This window comes from Chelonoidis abingdonii, chromosome 2 (assembly GCF_003597395.2).
Source record: "Chelonoidis abingdonii isolate Lonesome George chromosome 2, CheloAbing_2.0, whole genome shotgun sequence".
Classification (NCBI taxonomy): Eukaryota; Metazoa; Chordata; order Testudines; family Testudinidae; genus Chelonoidis; species Chelonoidis abingdonii.
In genome coordinates this window covers 230,962,526-230,983,072 of record NC_133770.1, presented here as the reverse complement: position 1 = coordinate 230,983,072, position 20,547 = coordinate 230,962,526, and the positions used below count along the sequence as shown (strand labels likewise).

At 39.9% G+C, this 20,547-nt stretch overlaps 1 protein-coding gene across 3 annotated transcripts in view; it reads right to left on the bottom strand.

Annotated features, from left to right (window-relative positions):
- The window catches only part of RP1 (RP1 axonemal microtubule associated), a 305,041-nt gene that overhangs the window by 190,576 nt on the left and 93,918 nt on the right, over positions 1-20,547 (bottom strand). For all 3 annotated transcript variants that reach the window (XM_032771359.2, XM_032771361.2, XM_032771360.2), the window contains exons 14-19: positions 19,966-20,139; positions 19,254-19,466; positions 18,639-18,816; positions 14,279-14,410; positions 5,289-5,491; positions 122-208 (exon numbers count right to left, since the gene is read on the bottom strand). In XM_032771359.2, coding sequence (XP_032627250.1) covers positions 122-208; positions 5,289-5,491; positions 14,279-14,410; positions 18,639-18,816; positions 19,254-19,466; positions 19,966-20,139 — 987 coding nt within the window. The remainder of the gene's footprint in view (positions 1-121; positions 209-5,288; positions 5,492-14,278; positions 14,411-18,638; positions 18,817-19,253; positions 19,467-19,965; positions 20,140-20,547) is intronic.

Genomic DNA, 20,547 nt, shown 5'->3' with positions numbered 1-20,547 from the left:
TCATATGGGACCCGTTCCAAACCCCTAATCATTTTAGTTGCCCTTTTCTGAACCTTTTCTAATGCCAGTATATCTTTTTTGAGATGAGGAGACCACATCTGTATGCAGTATTCAGTCTTACCTTTTCTAACTTCCATTCTGGGTGTTCACTTGTTCCATCGTGTCCTATTCTTATCTTATAGAATTCTCCAATATATTTTATTTCAATCTGAATTTAAACACAAAACAGCACACGTAAATAAGGATCAAGCATTGAAGCTCTATACTTCAGGCTTGCTTGGCTTGTAATGTGAAGGTTAGAGGCTGTTTAACCAAATCCCACATTGGAGAACTGACCTGGCAATTGATCCAAGATTAGAAGGCAGCGTTACACAATTCTCCTTGCCCACACATATGGGGTGAGAAACTTTTTGACAATAAGAGTGGGCATGTGTATTTTGTGCCCAGGCTGCTATCTTTTCATGATAGTTTTGCAAAAAAAAACCTAACCCTCTAAATATTTCCTTTCCTCTGTCTTAGCTTATTGCAAGTGAAAGAAAAGACTAATGTACTTTTCACCATTTGTGCTATGTTTACACTTTTTGCCATTCATTCAGCTTGGCCGAGGGCCACATTTTTGAAAAATTTAGGCATAAAGTTCACATCACAACTGTAATTCTTTCCCGATTTCCTTGAGAAAGTGAAGTACCTATGTATACTAAGATAGGCATGCAACAATTCATGCATGTTTTCAGGCAAACCTTGGACTGCCTCTTTTCAAAATCTGGCCCTGAAAATAGGCTATTCAGTTTCTCTTCGGCTTAGGCTCCAATATAATTAGATGGGTTCCACCTTAGCCCCAGTGGAACCAGGATGCTGGCACAGAAAATTAGCAATATTTTTGAGATGGTTCCAACTGGTAGGTTGGAAAAAAAAAGGTTGGACAAAGCTGAACGGGGAGTGATACAAAAATAAATCTGTCCAGTAAAAGATAGATCAGAAATTACAGCTGAGCTGGAGGAGGGATGGTTTACATCAGAGGTACATTCTGGAAAAGTAAAAGACTGGCACATAATAAAGTTGAATAACAATAGGCATGCCATCAAAAATGAAAACTGAAACAAACTGCATCAATGTGAGATGCTTAAAAGCAAAAATAGATGAACTACCATGCCTGGCAGTGGAAGAGGACGCTGATGTAACTGGCATTATTAACGTATGAGAGCATGTCAAAAACTCAAGGGGATCTAGTAATATCTGGCTAGATAGGACAGAATAGCTTGTAGAATTGGGAGATTAGTACTATATCTAAAAGAGCCTATTGAATCTAAGAGCTTGATGCTTGGTGTAAAACTAACGTAAAAAGAGAATCGGGCTAATCGTTTCTGAGCAGACATGATCATACAATAGAAACTGAATACAAATCCCAAATCATATGACTACAAATGTACCATCAATCTCCTGTTGAGGAAAAGGTATTGAGTACATAACAGTGAAGGAGATCAAAGAGAAAACTTAGGCCCCACTTCGGCATTGAGATCTAGAGTGGAACTTTGCACATGCTCCAAATCCCACTGACATATGCACAGGCACAGGGGTCTGTTCAAGCAGATCCCAATGCAAGATCGGCCCTATAGCTCAAAAAGAAGACCCAGGGAGCGAGTTCAGTACATATAGACTGACCATTTGTCACAATGAGAGAAGCAATTTCATGACACCTTAAACACTTGCTTCTTGGAACAGGTACTTCTACAGCATGTAAGAAGAAAGACTACTCTTGACTAGGGCTAAGTAACACACAGGGACTGATTCAAGGAGCAACTGTAGTTAGGCCACTAAATAATAGTGACCACAATACAATTAAATTCAGCATCCTCGAGGTGAATCTTAATCCCCCAGTGTTGGCAGTCTCCCTTTAACTCAGGTCAGAAAATAAACAGTAGAGATGCCAGTGTACGTTTATGAATTTGCTGGAACTTCTGAATCCTAGATCTAGGATTGGAGTAGACAAGGGGTGGAATGGAGAATCCCCTTTCTCTTCTGGAATATATCAGCGAATGAAAGTGCAGTCAACAGTCACAGGTACACTTAGACCTAGATTACTTTCCAGAAATTACTGCCATTTTGCAGAGTTGTTTTGACAAATATTTAGAGCATCTGTCCAGTTTGTGAATACAGAAATGTAAACCATGCAGCAAAATAACATCCCTCAGGATGCATTAGAGCAACATGGTTAAAATCATTTCTAACATAAATCCTAATATTGGTCATATAATTGTGTGGAGGACACAAAAGGCCTAAATAATCCAGCTCCAAAAACATGGTACAGAGAGATCTGTAAACCATTAGAAGTCACTGATGTAGTCTTACCTTTTTGATGGAATACAGTTTGCATTTGACTTCCATCTTTACTTTGTAAAGCATTTTGTAGCACCGTAAGTATAAAGGATACTCTTATAGTCCAATTTTATCACATTTTTCACGTCTTTGTGATGCTGAACAGTTATCATTATTTAAACTGAATACAAATCATTTCACATCCTATATATATTGTACTACAAGTAGAGTTCTCAGACACTTGAAAAGCAGATTTACTGTCAGATTATTTCTCACTGAGTGTTCTTCTGACTAAAAGGCTGACGGCAGCATCCTCTGCCATATTCTCCTTTTTCCTAGCCCAGCTCACTGCTGGTTCAAATTCCAAAGAGCTATTTACATTGTTTTAAATAGTTTTCTTTTTACCTTTTCTGTTAAAAATCCCTACTCATATGTTATCCACCTACTCTCTATTTGCATTAATAAAAATAAAGTTTCCTTGTCTCCCCTCACAGCTTAATATTTCCCCAACTCTTATTTCTAGGCCCCGTGGCCTTTATAAGAACATTGTACTGCTCCCCAGAACAAAGAATGTTTAAGAGAATAATGTTAACCCATATTCCTGTTTTCCTTGATGCTCCCACAGGTTGAGCAGCTCACAGGGTATAGGTGAGAGAGTTGGAGGATTCCTAGTCATTTACTGAGCTCAGTGGGAAGATAGGGAAACTTTAATTGTATTAACAAAACAAAATCTATCACCACACTTGGAAGATTATGATGTTATTATATTCGCCAATGGTTCTCCACTTGATTCAGCAGTAATTTACTTATGTGGACTCAGATCCTGATACCCTCACCCATGTTGTATAGTACCTTACTCCATGAGTCAATAGGCTCATGATATGATGATATTAGAGTAAGAGTGTCATAGTCTGGTTCTGAGTCAATAAACTACCAATGTTATAGTTTAGCTACTTGGAAAGTAGACTATCATTGTATGAAATGGAGCAACCTGATATATTATCCTTTCATTCAGAAACTCTGAATACGTATTACTGTCATGTTTCATGCCTATTCTGATTATCCTTTTCCATTCCATTTGGTTAATGGTTCAGCTGGCCGGTCTGCCTGCCTTCTTTTGTGTCAGTGTCAATAGGCAATGTATTGGCTTTGTGGAAATGCAAGAAGAGACATCCGCCTAGAACAAGCTTAGCACCTATTTGTCTGGTCAAAAGAAGGATTCCCTTTGGTATAATTAGAGAAGGGCATAGCCAAGTGTGTCCATTAGTATACTAGGTATAATATGCCCAAACAATCTTTTCTCATGTGAGCAGTCTCAAAAGGGATTCAACAGGTAATGTCTACTTACATGAGTAAGGGATGTGATTCCTTTTACTCTAGAGGCAAGGGTATTTCCACTTTCTGATAGCTGTCTGCATGAGTTTGGCAATAGGGAAGAGATTCAAATTGCCCTGGGTTACCATAATGCTGTCTGAGGCAGTTTTCTTCCTAGAACTCCTGGCTAGACCTCTGAGGAAGTCAATCATTTTAAAAATGAAAAAGTGAAGTCTCCTGCTTTAGCAAAGTGCGATGAAAACACATCAGGCTCAAGCACACAAGCAGTAAAGAGAATCAGTAATAAAACCAGTCTTGCATTCCTGGCCCCATTTCAGTCGACTGCTATACTCACACTGATCCACAGGTACAAAACAATGCCACTTTTAAAGGGTTTTTACTCATTAGCTAGCTTTTGATGGATTTATCTACTGCAGGCTAATGAGAGGAAATGTTTTAATTGATATTTGTTATGTCAGGCCTGAAAGCCAGAGCGTCAGTGTGTGGAGCGTAGCGGCCCATGGTGCTGATGGAGAGATTCTTCTTTTCTTCAAGATCAATATCCATAGGACAGGGCTATAATGGATATCTATTTTATAGCAGGACAATCGGTCCATATCTTAGGGAATCTATGGACAGGGAGAGAAGTTAATATTGCAGACATGCTATTACCCAAAACTGGTTATAAATTATTCACTAGTGAGAAGAAAGGAGTTCCCAGTGGGTCATAGCTCTGTGAAATATATACTGTATGTATTTCCAAAACTAACATCACAACTAATAGCCTCGATGCTTAAGCCATATTAGTGCAAAGTACTTATTAATTATTATTATGGACAATAAGGACCTTGGTGTGAGTCACAACTACAGTAGTATAGAGAAAGCACACACAGCAAGTTCTAGTACATAATGGGAAGTATCATTTCTGGTTAATTCATTCACACATGGCTTCCAGCTGGAAGACAACAAAAGAGGATATGTCACTCCTATAAAAGCTTTGTGAGAGAGCCAAGAGAAGCTTTAGCCCTTTGTTAATAGCAATTTCTTCCTTTCATTCTACCTGGAGATAAGCTCCTTTAGAAACTGGATCCTAATTATATTAATAAAGTCAACAGCAAAACTCCTTTTGTTTTCATTGCAGGATATAAACAGGATCAGATTCTGACAATGTAACACGCATGTTATTGCAATCTATTAATACCGTGTATAAATCTTTTACATTTCAATCTTTTATTAGGGCATTAGTTAGCTGGAAAACAGCAAAGTTATGACTCTTAGCAGAGCCAACCATGCAGTACTCATTTTTGAGCCATGATTACAACAGTGTATTCAAGAATGCATTTCATTTCTAAAGATCCTGTAAATGATACACATCTTTCAGTGGATATGATTTTGCAGAGGTAGATGGTTTCTAAGACTAGTTTCAAACCAACTGCCTAAACTAATTGCCTTAAGGAAAGCAATTTACTTCTGCAGTTTCCCCTGCTTGAGAGAAAAGAGTATGTCCTCTGCCACATACTATATATATTTAGATGATTTAATGCAGAATTCAGAGACATTAAATATAGATTATTTATGCAAAACAGTTTCCCTATCACGAGAGAATTATCTTTGGAAAGGTATTCAGTAAAATAATGTTCCCAGCCTTCATTAGCTACCTGAAATTCGTCCTCCTGTCTGGGAAGAAAGAGTTGCTCCTTGTTGTCCTTGCCAAGAGTTATTGGTCCAGCTACTCCTTTGTCTCCATATATCCAGAGTGTGACATTTGCTTGAGTTCCTCCATTTCCTGTCAGCACTGACACTTTCCATTCATCATCTGAAGGAAGGGGATACTTGGTACCTTGGGTATTTTTCATTTCCTCTGTGAAATACAGAACATTAGTGGTAAATCAAAATTGACATGAAACTGACAGTCCCTGGTTGTAACATCAGCACATAAAGGAAACATAACAGAGAGAGGATTGTATTTTTTCACTGTAAGTGAGGGAGCCTAAAAAGATTGATTTATGTTTCTTGTCTAGTCCAAAATGTTCTGGTTAGCTGGAGTTGAACTACTAAAATCAAACTGGAAAAGACCGAGCATCTCAAATGTGTACTAGCCTCCCCAGCCCTACAATGTTTTATGATTCAATGGAAACACCAGCTTCTAAGATCTCTTTACCTATCTTCATTGTGGAATAACGCATTGTCACAATCAGAAGATGAAGTCAGAAATTTAAAAATGGAGAGCGATAAAGTAAAACTGAAATATCTGTCTGTTGCTTTAAAATACTTGCAAGCTAAATGGGGTGAGTTGAATCATCTATTTCTCAAACAGCTATACAGACAGGCGTTGAGGAAATTTCTTATTCAGGATCTGTTGCTGTCAAGGGTAGCAAAATGAAACTGACAAGAGATGCTGTATAATGTACTTTACCACACTGTTTGCAAAAAGAGCAGGGGAGGTGGGGTGCAGAAACTCTTCCTGTGCAGGGCCATCTCATGTGCTATACTGGTTCTGTTGTTTTAGAATAAGTTAGTTCCTACTTCTTTAGAGGGATGGAGACCATGACAGTAAAATTTTTTGTGGTGTGAAGGCCCTCATTATCTTTTTAAAACAATTGTATAAAGCGGAGTACTTTTCATTTCCTCCAGCATTTGGGATAATTCAGCACTGGTATCAACAGGACTACTCGTGAGCTTAAAGTTAAGCTTATGCTTAATTATTTTCTGAATTGGTACCATAATAATCAATTTGACAGAATCATTAATGCCTGAAAACAGAGTCAAATTAAGTTTCAAATTAAAAAAAAAGTGACTATCTGAGGAAATTAAATGGAGGAACAGATTTGAACTCAGTAGTTCTTCAAATACATGCAATTTTTAATTTTACCCTTCAAAAAAAAATTAAACTTTTACTGTGTTTAAAGATCAGATTCTAACTCACAAGTCACAAAATGAGCATAACATACCACAGATCATCAGCCCCAAAGCACAGACCTCTACCATTTAAGTTAAAGGAAGCAACCCTATTGGCTTTCAGGCATAGTAGGTTGTTAGCCTCTATATAGATTAGTCACTAGAGAGGAACACAATTTATTACAAGTAAATTTCACAAGCTGATGGCCTGACCAAATTTAATTTTGGAAGAGAGAGAAATTCACTTCAGTGATTGCCTCCACTGATCTTTCGCCCAGTGTTGAGGATAAAGATGTATTTGCAAATCTCAAATGACAAACCTGGAAGTGAAGCATGAAGGAATGGAGTCTCAGCAGGGAGAAACATAATTTTGAGTATTTCCAATTCAAATGGATTAGCAACAGTCATATGTCTGAAATATTATTCCTTCATGGGGTAGTGCTGTCAGCTAAGTGCTGTCCACTTACATAGGAAGACACCGTCCCTGCTCTGAAGAGTTTGCAATCTATAGCTAACTGTTCTGGCCCAAGGGGAAGATACTGCAGTAAAAGAAAAAGCTGATAAACATTCTATCTGCATCACCAATAATATAGTGCAATCCACTACTGGAACAATAAGCTAGAAAACATAAATAGCTGAAGAATATGTTCTCTAAGGGCATGTCTACACTTACTGGTAGATCGGCCCTGACTGCAGTGAAAGTCGATTTAGTGGGTCTGGTGAAAAAAAGCTAAATTGATGGGAAAGCACTCTTCCATTGATTTGTGTACTCCCTGAGAAGCATAAGGGAAGACAACACGAGATGCTCTCCTGTCCACACAGCGCAGTGTAGCCACCCCGGTAAGTGGATCTAACTATGTCGACTTCGGTTATATTAATCACGTAACTGAAGTTGTGTAAGTTAGATCGATTTATTGTGGTAGTGAAGGCCAGCGCTAAGAGAGTTCCCACCAACATAAAACTCTCTTTAGATTCCACATTGATTAAAAACTATAATACCTCTTGATATCTGGGTATATATTTTTTTATACCAAGGACAATTTCCTTTTTGTTTGTTAAGCAGAAGAAAAAAATGAAAATAAAGTATTATACATGACAGATACGAGCAAAACCTCTGAACTTCAAAGTTAAGTTTGAAGTGCCAGCCATAACTCATCTCATTGTATATTTCTGTTAGTATTAACAAAAGTACTTAGTGAAAATCAAGACTTTGACTCCTTTGGATTTGTTTCTTATTAAGTGTATATAAGCAAAAAAAAATTCCACATTAACTTCAAATGTCTGGGAAACAAAGTGAGTAACTGAAAAGAAGATGGATCAATTTAACATAGTCCTGATTTTTCTTAGTAAGTTCCTCAGATATCACTTTTATTGTATCGGTAGCTGTTTTACGAAAAGCAGTGGAGACGGAAGTGTTGAGAGTCTCTGGGTTAGGATAAAAGGGTAAAAGACAAGGGTGATGTCGTGCTAGGAGTCTACTACAGGCCACCTAACCAGGTGGAAGAGGTGGATGAGGCTTTTTTTAAACAACTAACAAAATCATCCAAAGCCCAAGATTTGGTGGTGATGGGGGACTTCATTACTATCCAGATATATGTTGGGAAAATACACCGCAGGGCACAGACTATCCAATCAGTTCCTGGACTGCATTGCAGACAACTTTTTATTTCAGAAGGTTGAAAAAGCTACTGGGTCGGAAAGCTGTTCTAGACTTGATTTTAACAAACAGGGAGGAATCGTGAGAATGTGGAAACAGTAGAAGGAAGCTTGGGTGAAAGTGATCATGAAATCATAGAGTTTGCAATTCTAGGAAGGGTAGAAGGGAGTACTAGCAAAATCAGAGACAATGGATTTCTAGGAAGGCGGATTTTGGTAAGCTCAGAGAGCTGATAGGCTAAGGTCCCATGCGAATCAAGACTGAGGGAAAAAAACACAGACTGAGGAGAGTTGGCAAGTTTTTCAAAGGGACAACTATTAAGGGCCCAAAAGCAAAGCTATTCTTGGATGGGTAGGAAAGATAGAAAATAGTGGCAAAGGACCACTTGGCTTAACACGAGATCTTGCATGACTCTACAAAATAAAAAGGAGTCATATAAAAATGTCGAAACTAGTTCAGATTACAAAGGGTGAATATAGGCAAATAACACAGGAATGCAGGGGCAAGATTAGAAAGGCCAAAGGCAATAATGAGCTCAAGGACCTAGCTATGGGAATAAAGGGAAAGAGAAGAAGTTTTTATCAATACATTAGAAACGCAAGAGGAATGACAAGGACAGACTTGCTGCAGTGAGGAATTGAGGTCAGGAGATAAAAAAAGAAAATCAGTAACAGGAAACCCTGGAAATGGAGAGATGCTTAATGACTTCTTTGTTTCGGGTCTTCACTGAGAAGTCATGAAGGAATGTCTAACACAGTGATGCTTATGGGAAGGCGGGTAGGTTTAGAAGATAAAATTTAAAAAAAAACAAGTTAAAAATCCCACTTAGAAAAGTAGATGCCTGCAAAGTCACCAGGCCCGATAAAGAATACATCCTAGAATAACTCAAAGGAGTTTAATAGAGGAGGTATCTGAGCCTCTAGCTATTATCTTGGAAAGTCATGGGAGACGGGAGAGATTCCAGAAGGCTGAAAAGGGCAAATATAGTGCCCATCATATCTAAAAAGGAGAAATAAAAACAACCCAGGAATACTACAGACCAGTTAGTTGTATACTTCTTGCAGGGAAGATAATGGAGCAAGTAATTAAAGAACATCATCTCAAACACTTGGAAGGTGGTAAGGTGATAGGGAATAGCCAGCATGGATTTGTAAAGAACAAATTCGTGAGTCAACCAATCTCGATAGCTTTCTTTGATAGGATAACGAGTCCGTTGTGGATAAGGGAGAAGCGGTGGATGTGGTATACCTTAGGACTTAGTAAGGCATTTGATACGGTCTCGCATGATAGCCTTATCATAAACAGGCAAATAACAATTTAGATGGGCGCTACTATAAGGTGGATGCAATAACTGTGGCTGGAATAACCGTACTCAGAGAATAATTATTAATGAGGAGCTCCAATTCCTGCTGAAAGGTATAACAATGTGGGTTCCGCAGGGTACTGTTTGGGACCGGCTGCTGTTCAATATCTTTCATCAACACTTAGATGTTGCATAGAAGTTACGCTTATTAAAGTTGCGGAACGATACCAGACAGGGAAGGATTGCAACGGCTTTAGAGACAAGGGACCCCGTGTCAAAATTCAAAATGATCTGCGACAAATGGAGAAATGGTCTGAGGTAAGTAACTGATTGAAGTTTCAATAAAGACAATGCAAAAGTGCTCCAGCTTAGGAAGGAACAATCAGTTTTCACGCATACAGAATAATGGTAAGAGACGTCTACTGGAAGGAGTATGGCAGAAAGAGATCTAGGGGTCATAGTGGATCACAAGACGCTAAATATAAGATCAAACAGTGTGAATACTGTTGCAGAAAAAAGCAAACCGTATGATTCTGAGAGATGCAACTAAAGATGTGTTGGGTAAAACAGACACGAGAAGTCGCATTGTTCCAGCTCTACTCCTGTGCTGGTTAGGCCCATCAACACTGGAGTATTGTTCGTCCAGTTCTGGGCACAGCATTTCAAGAAAGATGTGGAGAAAACTTGGAGAGGGTCCATGAGAGAAAGCAACAAGATGATTAAAGGTTCTAGAGAACTAGACCTGTGAAGGAAGGCTGAAAGAATTGGGTTTATTTAGTTGAAAAGAGAAGACTGAGAGGACGTTGATAAGCAGTTTTCAGGTATTTCTAAAAGGGTGTCATCAGGAGGAGGGAGAAATTTGTTCACCTTAGCCTCTAATGATAGAACAAGAAGTCAATGGGCTTAAATTCCCAGCAAGGGAGATTTAGGTTGAGACATTAGGGAAAAAGTTCGCTACTGTCCGGGTAAGAGTTAAACACTGACTGGAATAAATTGCCTAGGGAGGTTGTGGAATCTCCTTCTCTGGAGATATTTAAGAGTAGGTTAGATAAACGTCTATCAGGGATGGTCTAGACAGTATTTGGTCTTGCCATGAGGGCAGGGGACTGGAATCGATGACCTCTTGAGGTCCCATCCAGTCCTAGAGTCTATGAATCTATGAATCTATAATCAAGGAGAGTTATATAGTCAATTTTATCAAATGTATGATCTAGTTGGATTCAAAATATATTTAACTACAGAAATATATAGAGAAAAGGGTTTTCCTTTAACACATTAAATCTCACATTTAAACCAAACGATTCAGGTAACTAAAGACCTGAGTCTGCATCGGGATCCACTAATACAGACCCTTGCTCCTGTGGGGAGTCCCACTGATGCCTAAGGAATTTGATACAGAACCAAGGCATAAGACAACCCAGGGCCAAATTCTGGGATCCTTACTCAGCCAACACTACAACACACATAAATCAAGAGTATCGCCCTAGAGAGGACTGCTGAATTTGGCCCAGAGATTGTAAGCTATTTCGAGCAGTGGCTGCCTCTTTTTTGTTTGTTTGCTTGTGTTGTATATTAGTATTTGTCTGTAAGGTGCCAAACAAGTGATAGCACTGTAGAATAATAAATAATGTCATTAGAAATGCTGTTTTTATGAGATTTTCAGCCATTTGGAGTGCAGCTGATAGTCACTTGGCCAGAGGTTATGCAGCTAGTTATGCAGCTGATAATCATTTGCAGCTGCTTATGCAGCTCTCTGATCAAGGGCGTAGCCACAGGTGGACCTGGTGGGCCACAGCTCACCCACTTAGGATCCAGGCCCACCCAAATCTGAGCAGGGGTTAGTGCTGCCACAGCAGCCCAGAGCGTCACTTGGACACCTGAAATTGAGGATGGAGCTGTGCGCCCGCCCTTGAGAAAGCTACGCTCTGGCAGCTCTGCCTTGCCATTTTCTGCACCGACTTATGTCCGTGCTCAGCTCGGCAGGTGAAGCCCTGTGTCTGTGGGCACCAGGGCTGGGAAGAGGCTGTAGCATTGGGGTAGAAGCTTAGCTAGCACAGTGTCGGAAGTCAGGAGCCACCCAAATTTCCACTCCTAGTTATACCACTTTCTCTGATAGTGGCCATTTAGCCCCCTCTTTCACTGTTGCACATATTTATGTTTCCACCACAGAATTTTTAACATAATTTCAGTAACACAATGGTGAATGATGAAGATTAAAATTCCCACATCAATTCCCACACTTGTGAGATCTCACAGGATTCCTGTAATCTCACAGGGAAAACTTTACTGTCCAGAGGCCACCAGTGAATACATCATTGGGCATAGACCAGCACTGTCAGAGAGATAGTCTGAACAACTTAAAGAGTTACTGTAGATGTTCTAAAGGTGAATGTTAGGGGTATAGCTGGGGACGTATACTAAATATCTACTTACAGAATCAGTTTCCACTCTTCTGTGAATACTAATTTGGGAATTTAAAAACACAATCAGTGCATTAGGTCAATGTGGATTAAAAAATCTTTCAACCTTCAATGATTCCCCTCTCCCCAAAAAAACCTATGAAAATCCAGTCACCTGTTAAAATACTTCATAGGAAAATATTTTTCATAAAATAAACATTTTCTCTGTAAGACACAGTCAACTTTTGTATTTCCATTTAGTTTGTGTAGACACAAAAAGGACCCTATAGTTATTACTGCTCATAAATACTCCCTACAAAGTGTTATAGAGATTTTACCTGAATCATTTTTATGGTAAATATCTCCTCTGGAAAATGATCCTGGGTATCAAACCCTAAAAACATTCTGCTTTGTTGAAAATATGTTTAATGGCGTACGTGGTGTTGTCCTATATTTTAGATTCAACACACTGAACCATTTTCTGACAATCTATGACACATGCAGTAGGCTTCTGGTATGACACAATAGTGCAATACCAGGTGAAGACTAAGGGATCCAAAACTGAAATAGTGTTCTGAAATGAAAACAGGAGTGATGCTGCCACAAAGATGTCTGTGCTATTTACAAATAATTAGCAATAATTAGAAATAATAGTCTGCACTGATTTTAATTAAACCAGGCGAGTTTGGGGCAATCCTAATCTTGCACTGCATTTAAAGTCTCCTCTGGTATAAAACATATTGCTCCTGGTTTCAGATCTGAGTCCCCTGTAAATTAGCATGCCAAAATTTGGCATTTTGTTTATATAGGCACAACGGTACCTAAATTCCACAATGTCAATCAAAAGCAGAATTGGGCAACTCAATTTAAGGGCCCAAGTTTGACAATTGGACTTCTCAATTTATTATCTGGTGGGGGCAGGGAGAAGCTGTCCAGACAGTGCACAGCACTAGAGGCTCCACAACCCCAGTGTGTCCCCTCCACAGAGGTAGGAGAAGGATGGAAGAATTGCATAACTGTGGATTCTCCATCCTGCCTCCCCCTCTGCCCCCCCATGGCCCAACCTACCCCACACGCACGGATCTGAAACATACGTGGACCATACAAAGCAGAGGTCTGTTCCCCTACTCCACCCCACCAGCCTGACCCCTTTCTTGAATAGGGGAACTTTGCACCACCGAGATAAGAACAAGATTCTCCCTTCAGAGAAGGCTCCCACTTGGGCTGTGTGACCTTGTCCTGCTAAATCAGAAATCTTTAGACTTTGAAGAGAACATGAAACTCCTGCAAACTGAGTTCTCAGCTGCCACAAGTTTATTTATTTTATTTCGTTCCATAGTAATCCTAGGACCAGGGCAAGAATTACTATCAAACTGCAATCTTTGTGGTTGAAGAGCAGACATTTCCATTTAGTTAGAAATGCAGGGCGGTTTTTTGTTTTGTTTTGATTATTAATCCCTTAAAAAAACAATAGTTTAAACTGAAGGGCAGTGGGGGTGAAATACTGAAACTTTAAAAAAAAATAAAAAGAGAGATTCCAAAATACCCGAGTTTTCCATTTCAAACACTTCTCACTGTAAATGGTATCAATGGTGAATCGCTGTTGTTGTTTATATTATGGTAGGGTCCATAATCAGCTAAGCATTATACAACACACACTAGAGAACCAATCCTGCCCCAAACAATGTGATCTTAATCCCTTTATGCGACTCCTGGAGTAGCAGGTTACTGGGGGGAGAGAATTGGTGAAGGCTTTGGCAATGTCCAGTTGATTGATGGCTCCTTGAGGGCCACAAGCAGACATGGATCAGGTCAGCATTAACAACTCCTCACGTAGCCAGTCCTGGGAACATGGATCCTCCTCATCCACACCCAGGGGATACTGGGTACAGCAGAGTACTGAGGCCAGTATGTACTGGGTCAAGAATCCTTACTCCCTTCCCCCAGTAATTATACACAACAATATAATGCAGCCATACCCAAACATTTTTAAAGGTAGTTAGTGTCTCATCCAAAGCCCACTAGAGTGAATGGAAAGATTTCCATTGACCTCAACGGGCTTTTGTATTGGGCCCTACATTGTATTAGCACAGTTATATATAATGTAGAGTGGCTCATATTAGTAGGCAAAAGAGCTCGGCTATATTATAATAATGTATTCAAAACCAGCATAGTGAAATTAGTCAAATCAGTTATATGCTGACTATTGGCTAACCAATCTAGTAAACTTCACTGCTTTTTCAGATAACAAGTCTGTTAAAGAGCAGTTCATATCCACACTGTGCATTGCAACAGTCTAGAAAAGCCATTCGGTGTCGTCCGTAGGGTAGGCCATCAAAAAGGTACAGAATCACAGTACTACAATATATATTTTTTAAAACTATTCCTTACTTGCGGGTGGAGAAGCTGATGGGCTCTGAGCCACTGGCTTCTGGGCTTTTGCCAGTTGGTGTTCAGATTCTCTGATCCCTCCCTTTGGTTGGCTGGGTGTCGCAGATGTTCCCATAGGCTTTTCCCTGCCAACTAAAATAACAACATGTAAAGTGTGACACTACCAAAAAATCATTTGCTTCTCCTATTTAGAAGCTACCCATGTATTCAATGGCAAACACTAGTAATAAACCTTGCAATCGTAAGACAAACGTACAAGATATACCAAAATCTTTTCTCTGTGCAGTGCATAGATATAAGTAATAGGTTTTTATTGCTAGCAGCAGGCATGAAAAAAAGAAAAAAAGGAAAAAAGATGGCATGCCAATAAAATCCAGTCACCACTTTGCGATTCTAAGCAACAATTTAACATTGATGTATGAATCAAATGACTCATTCAAATGCTGTTTTCTTGATGTTAAGTCCCTCCACTGATGTTTTCTTGCTTAAAGGGGGCCATTGATTGAAATTTCTTTCAAACAAAACTGCCGGTGGCCATTTCTGAACTATGAAAGAGCAAAGTGACAAATCTTGGCTGCACTGAAAAAAGTATTAGGTCCTTTTATCTTCTTTTATTAAGAAGCAAGGTATTTTAGGAACCAACTTTCATACCTGAGTCTATAATGGAGTAGCAAATAGTTTTATTACAGCAGTACAAGTTAGCATTGCTTTAGTTAAGGCTTTCCATTGAAAACCCTTTTCTTCATAGGTTTAGGAGGAAAAATTATTCTCTCTTGTCTGCATGGTATATAGTGATTCAAATAGTCTGCCCCCTTCACCCCTAGCCACATGCACGGTGCATGCACTGTACTTGCAGTGATGCCACAGTTATGATTACTTTTATTATAATGCTTCTGCGTATCTTTGGAATTGTTTAAATAATACTATAAACTGTGTGCTATAATACTGCCTCTGACTGCTGATTGAGATATTCTTGATGAGTTTATACTGCTTGTATCTGGGTGTAGCAGGGTGGTCACCCTGCTCAGGTTCTGAGGGGTTAAAAACAGCCCTGGGAGGGGGCTGTAGCTGGAGAAAGCAGCTCTATAAGCTGGTCTGATTGGGAAGTGGTTGCAGCTGGACCACGCCCCAATCAGGCCACAGCTGGCCTGTATAAAAAGGCTGCAAGCCAGGAACTCAAGAATTTCTCTCTGGTTGTAGAAGAAGAAGGACCTGGCTGCAGGGAGTGAGTGACAGGATACCTGAGTGGAGTAGGGCTGGGGAAAGGCTGGGGAGCTCTAGCCTGGAAAGCCCCAGGCTGCAGCCTAGTATTAGGCTAATAGGTACTGGGGGTTGCAGAAGGTAGCCCAGGGATAGGTAAAGGTAGCAGGCCCAAACCCAAACTTGCCAGTGATGAGTAGGCTGATAATGCAGTCTGCCCCAGGGCGTGGGGGTTAGATGATGACTGGCAGTAGCCTGATACTGAGGTGAGGTGGAGATAGTGGGTGGCAGTTCCCCTGGGAGGGGGAGACCCAGAACTGTGGGGGTACTGCTGGGGGCACCACCCCAGGTTAAAGGGGCACTGGGGTCCAGGGAGGGACATGGGCCAGAGAACAGGCAGATCACTGGCCTGTAGAGGGTGCTCCGGAGCTGTAATGAGCTAATTCCCGGACATCACCAGCAGGAGGCACCTCAGGGGTGAGTCTGCACATCTATACTGGGGTTCCCAACTTAGTCAAAGCTTGATGGTCCATTCATTGTTTTCATGGTATTTTTCATTTTTTATATGAAATATCTTTGAACTAACATCCACAAGATATAAAAAGCTGTGACTGTAGTGGTTTCTGCCAGGCAGTCACTTGGCCAGTGAGAATCAGCTGCATGCCAAATGGAAAATAAAAAAGGCTCTGAATGATATAAATCTTTATCAGCTGGCTCATATATTTCATTATGGGGTACATCAAAGCACTCTATGGAACTCTTAGTTCATGACAGTAGGGTCCACATGGACACTTAGTGAGTAGCAGGCTAGTGCAAGGTAGATTTACATCCCAGCCAACCACAAACTCAGGCAAGCCCTGAGCATCATGAAAATTGGAGAATGTATCACACCACTAAACTACCACATCAGAACCGAGAACTGGTCTTTTTAGAGAAACTTGAAGGCTGGGATTTGCAAAGGAATTTAAGGGAGTTAATTGCCTAGTTCAATAGGAATTGGGAACTTAAATCACTTGGGCCCAGATCGTCAAAGCTATTTAGGCTCCTAACTTCCATTGAAATCAATGGGAATTAGGTGACTAAATACCTTTAAGAATCCAAGCCCCAGTTCCTTTGAAAATCCCATTATAAAGGAATAATCATTAAAGCACAAGAAATGTGAATTTAGAAGAAGGCCATTTTAATCATATGAAACTATTCCCATTTTGTAGATGGGATTATAAAGTTCATATTAAGACAAGGTTGTCTCTGCAATTAAAACTCCATAGCCTTTAAAGATACAGAAGTTCTGCATAAGATGGGGTTGTGAGAGTGAACCATGGAAAGTTTTAATCAATCTACTAAACTGCTTTCTGTGTGGTAGAAAAAAAAGAGGTTTAGTAGCTATTGTTATTTACCCTATGATTCAATGTCAGAAAAGAATCAAGAGATGAAATTCCAAAAATTCACAGTCTGAATTGTATCTGTCCCTATGTGGGAGCACTAGAGGGGGAGAAATTACAGGGAGCTATTTACCCTCTATTAATCTGCTTAGGAGACTTCAGAAAGCTAATTTACGGCTCTCTGCTGCCAAGGTGGTTAGAACAGATTGGCCTAGTGAGGGAATGTTTAGATGGGTGTGGCTTTATCATCTGGCCATGGGACAGTACTAGGTAGGCTGCTCTGGGGGAGTACAGCCTAGCTCTTTTTATACCATTCTTAAAGAGGTAGGAAAGACTATCTCTTACTCATAACATCCTTCCCTCATAATAATGACAATGACTCTGGTGCCACTGAGACCTAAACAAGCATGACTTCAAGCACTGCCACTTAGACAGTCCAACACCCTCCCCCATCACCCTCAGTGTGTCTGTGCCTAATGCAGCCCATAAGGTACAGCAGTTGTACATTAATTTTAAAAGGTAATCCCAAATTAATGTCTTTTAGTTCCTGAAGATTGGTTTCATGTTCCCATTTATCCTAATGTCCATGTAAAAAGCATATCTATTTTAAACTTCTCCCTCTTTGCCTCATAAAAAAGAGAACATTAGTTAAGTGAAAAAAAGATAAAAACTGATTAACTATTTGTGGTCATTTACTCCAGATTGTCAGCCTCACAGAAATATTATCAATATTTAGCAAGATTGCCACTACCAATAGACATTCCAACTGAAACTCAGAGATGTACGTCTTCAAATTTATTCCATAGTTTATTCATGATGAGACGTGCTTTGTACTGTTCATGCTTTCTGACTGTTGAGCAGAAGTGCTTATTTTCTTTTGAACTGGCCTGCAGACAACTACAGTGTGTGTTAAAGCTACAGTTCAATGAAGGGGGCAGATATTTGTGAGGAAGTACAGCTTTGTGGTTAGGGCAGAGTACTCAGAGATCTGGATTCTAACTCCTGACAGACTTTCTGTGTGGAAGTTCCCCTTCTGTAGAAACAGGGATAATAATATTTCCCCTACCTCACAAGGATGTTATGATACTCAATTCATTAGTCTTTATGGAGGTGCTTTGATGCCATGATTAAAGCAACAAAGAAATGTATAAAAACAAAGCTCTCAGGTTTGCATAGTTAGCAACCACTGACAGTGGAGCAGATTCTTCACTCCGCTCCACTCACACTTTGGAGTGAGAGAGTCCACTCCAGGTATACAACCAGCCTACCTGGCTCCTATGCCATATTCCTTGCAGTCTCCAGCAGTGAGGGGCATATTGAAGTTAGAGAAGGGGTATGGCCGGAGCATACTCAAGTTATATTCAGCTAGAGAGTAGTTTCTTGGGGACTGGTGCCAGCTGACACATTGTAGAGCTGCCCCCAGGCTGCTCTAACCAGTGACTAGAGTTGGGCAGAGAATCAGGGAGCTGTAAATAACCAGATGTTATGACCATTGTTTTTATCCACATACTCAAAGTTTCATTTATTCAGCAAAAAAAACAAGATTTTTCCTTTTAACTCCTGAGTTGGTAAAATGAGGTATAAAAATTACCAATGTATATGGGAGGAATTTGTTGCAAGTAGGATATGTTTCTCATTTAAAGTACTAAAACGTTCAAAAGAAAATTTTCCACATCTGGTCTCTCTATTTTTACCTTAAACTTTCTGGTCATATTTACATGTGTAACTATAAATATGTGAAATACTCAGTGGCTTGTTTAGTATTCAAAGTTGCATACATTTGATGACTCGTGGGTAGAACAAAATGTTTCTCTCTCCAGTGTGAACAACTGGCTTGGTCTGGCCATCTGGTTGGAGACCAACATACATCCCTCTGTTTTGCACAGATTCTAGACTCACAGATCCACTGTCTAAGTTCTTCTCAATTTTAAAGTGACAGTATACATCACCCGTTCCCTAAAAAAGATGAAATATAGAAATGTGAGTTCAATGATTGAATGTGATATGCAGTTGGAGAACTTTAAAATAAAAACTTGAATATTTGTGTCAATTCAGTTTTTTTTTAGTTTTTAGCATATTGCTAAGTTGTCTAACTGTTCCATCCTATAAAGATAGCCTCATGTTTGGACCTATTTATTCCTTTGTGATCAGAAATACAGATATAATGATCCGAATAAGGGAAATATCATGCATGAGACAGAGAGTTCTGATTCATGTAAAGGTTTAGGCAAAGGCTAAACTGTCTTCAAATCAGAGTTTCCCAGTTCTGCAAGTTTTATGGCTGATGGGAGATGTAAAAAGTCTCTATTTTAGACAAGATTGTATTCCTTCCCTCTGGCATTGGCAAGTAACTTAAACATTTTAAAAGGCAAATATGAGCAAGAACTGCTTACTTTTCCATTACACTCGCCATCTTTGATCCTCAGATACATTCTTTGGTGTTTCAGACTCTCAATCATGCAAACTCCAGAGCTAATTTTATGCACTTTCCAACAGGATTCTTCAGACTGCTTTCCTGCTCCACTGCAGCTCCCATCAGGCCTGAGGCAGAGAGCCTGGTAGAGACTTGTGGTGAGCAGAATTATGGCACCATTGTGGAACACACCCTACAAATCGATAGATAAAAATATCCATTTGTAAATGACATGGCTTCCCTCACCCCCTTTGATACACTCCATCATCTAGCAGTAGTTGTACCTTTACACTAGCAATTAAGCAGAAGATGTGAACTGTGTTTTTTAAACCACTACAGGTGCATTTCTATGTATAAGGTGGTAAGTGACTCAAGTACATTTTTGTCACAAGTCACATAAGCGTTCCTTCGACTAGCAAGCTGTTCTCTCCTTCTATGCAAACAATTTCCCATCCAGCTCTGTTGTGCGTACAGCCCTGGTTTTGGAAGGTTTTTTGACTATCTGTGACTTCCCCAGGGTTTACATCATGATGTCGCCCTGTTAAGCTGTAGTCGCAGTCTTTAGCTCCACCTAGTGGGAGGAGATCACTCTTTCAACTCTCAGTTTGCTGGGATGTATTCAGGTACAGTGGGCTTTACAAATATAAACTATTTGCAGTTTAGTTTCCTTCCTCTCTCTCCCCCAACCTTACCTTCACATGCACAACAAATTCTTTTGAGAGTCCTGCGTAGCCTTCTGTATCATCAGCTACTTTGCCTTGAAGACTGAATGTAATCATGTGCCCTGGACTTCGGGCTGATTCCAGAATTGCACAGCGATTTGGCTGAATGTGAACTTGTAGCTCACAAAGAGTATCTTCATTGTCCTAACACAAGAAAAGCAGGAATAATCAATTATATGAACCACTAGATATAAGTAATTGAAAGTGAAGTCACGCCATGGGGTCTCTATTTCTGCACCTCTATTAATTCCTCATGGTGCCAGAAACATATTGCTATTAGCCGTGAAGATCAACCTAATAGGAAATTCTCAAATTTGTTTTTGAGCTTGAAATTCTAAAATTAAGAGGCCTGAAACTGGGCACAGAATCTTGAAATAAGACAAGCCTGTTATCTATTCATAATTATATTCCTTGGGTACAATTTGTTTCCTGGGTTCTGCTAGAGAAAGTCAAGCTAGGCACCGCCAAAGGCAGAACTTCTGCATTGAGTGCAGGTATAACAACTAACCTACCCAGACTCCTTACTGCAGGCTGGGGTCACCTGGCACAGCC